A 734-nucleotide genomic window follows, 5' to 3' on the forward strand; every position below is an offset into this window, starting at 1 on the left:
TCCGTGACAGTTGCTGCTGGTCCCGCGGCTGGTGCAACAGCAGCTGCTGCAGTTGCTCATGCTGTTGCGGCTGGTGGCTATGACGCTGCGTTGGCAGTTGCTGCTGGTCCCGCGGCTCGTGCTGCTGCTGCTGCTGCTACTGCTGCTGCTGCTGCTGCAGTCGAGCACTGTCTGGCTGGCGCTGTGGGGTGCTGGGGCTATGTGTTGGGAGTGGGGCGGGCAGCATTGTGGTGTATGTACACCTGAAATGTGCTGGTGCTGCTGTCTTGCAGCCAATTTGAACTGTCAGCTTCGCGGTGGTCTTTTTTGCTTTCGCGAGCCATATCTTGTTTGGAGCAGCTGCAGCAGCACGCCGTTGCTGCTGCTGCAGCCACGCCACCAGCAGCAGCAGCAGCAGCAGCAGCAAAAACAGCAGCAGCAGCCTCAGCAGCAACGCCGGCAGGCTCGGCCGCAGGCTGGTCTGCGGGCGGCTCTGCTGCAGTGCCCTCTGTTGCTGCTGCTGCAGCAAACGGGTTTCCTGCTGCTTACGCGCAGCTGATCCACGCCCCGCTGCAGCTGCTGCTGCTGGGCCTCAAAGCCTGGGCAGCAGCTGTGGGGCCTGGGGCCCGCAGGTGGTCGGGGGCCCAGCTGCTGGCAGCTTTGCCTCCCGTGCTGCTGAAGCTGGAGCAGCAGCAAACCCAAGGACAAGCTGCTGCTGCAGCAGCAGCGCAAGGACAAGCTGCTGCTGCAACAGG

The 734-nt window shown here is 63.6% G+C and overlaps 1 protein-coding gene across 1 annotated transcript in view; it reads left to right on the forward strand.

Moving 5' to 3' along the window:
• Positions 1-734, forward strand: part of ETH_00036820 (uncharacterized protein) — a gene marked incomplete at both ends in the record, with an annotated part of 2,029 nt that overhangs the window by 319 nt on the left and 976 nt on the right. Inside the window, one exon of the mRNA XM_013374903.1 lies at positions 273-611. Coding sequence (XP_013230357.1) covers positions 273-611 — 339 coding nt within the window. The remainder of the gene's footprint in view (positions 1-272; positions 612-734) is intronic.

Source organism: Eimeria tenella, genomic scaffold (assembly GCF_000499545.2).
Source record: "Eimeria tenella Houghton genomic scaffold, Eth_scaff2367, whole genome shotgun sequence".
In the NCBI taxonomy this organism is placed as follows: Eukaryota; Apicomplexa; class Conoidasida; order Eucoccidiorida; family Eimeriidae; genus Eimeria; species Eimeria tenella.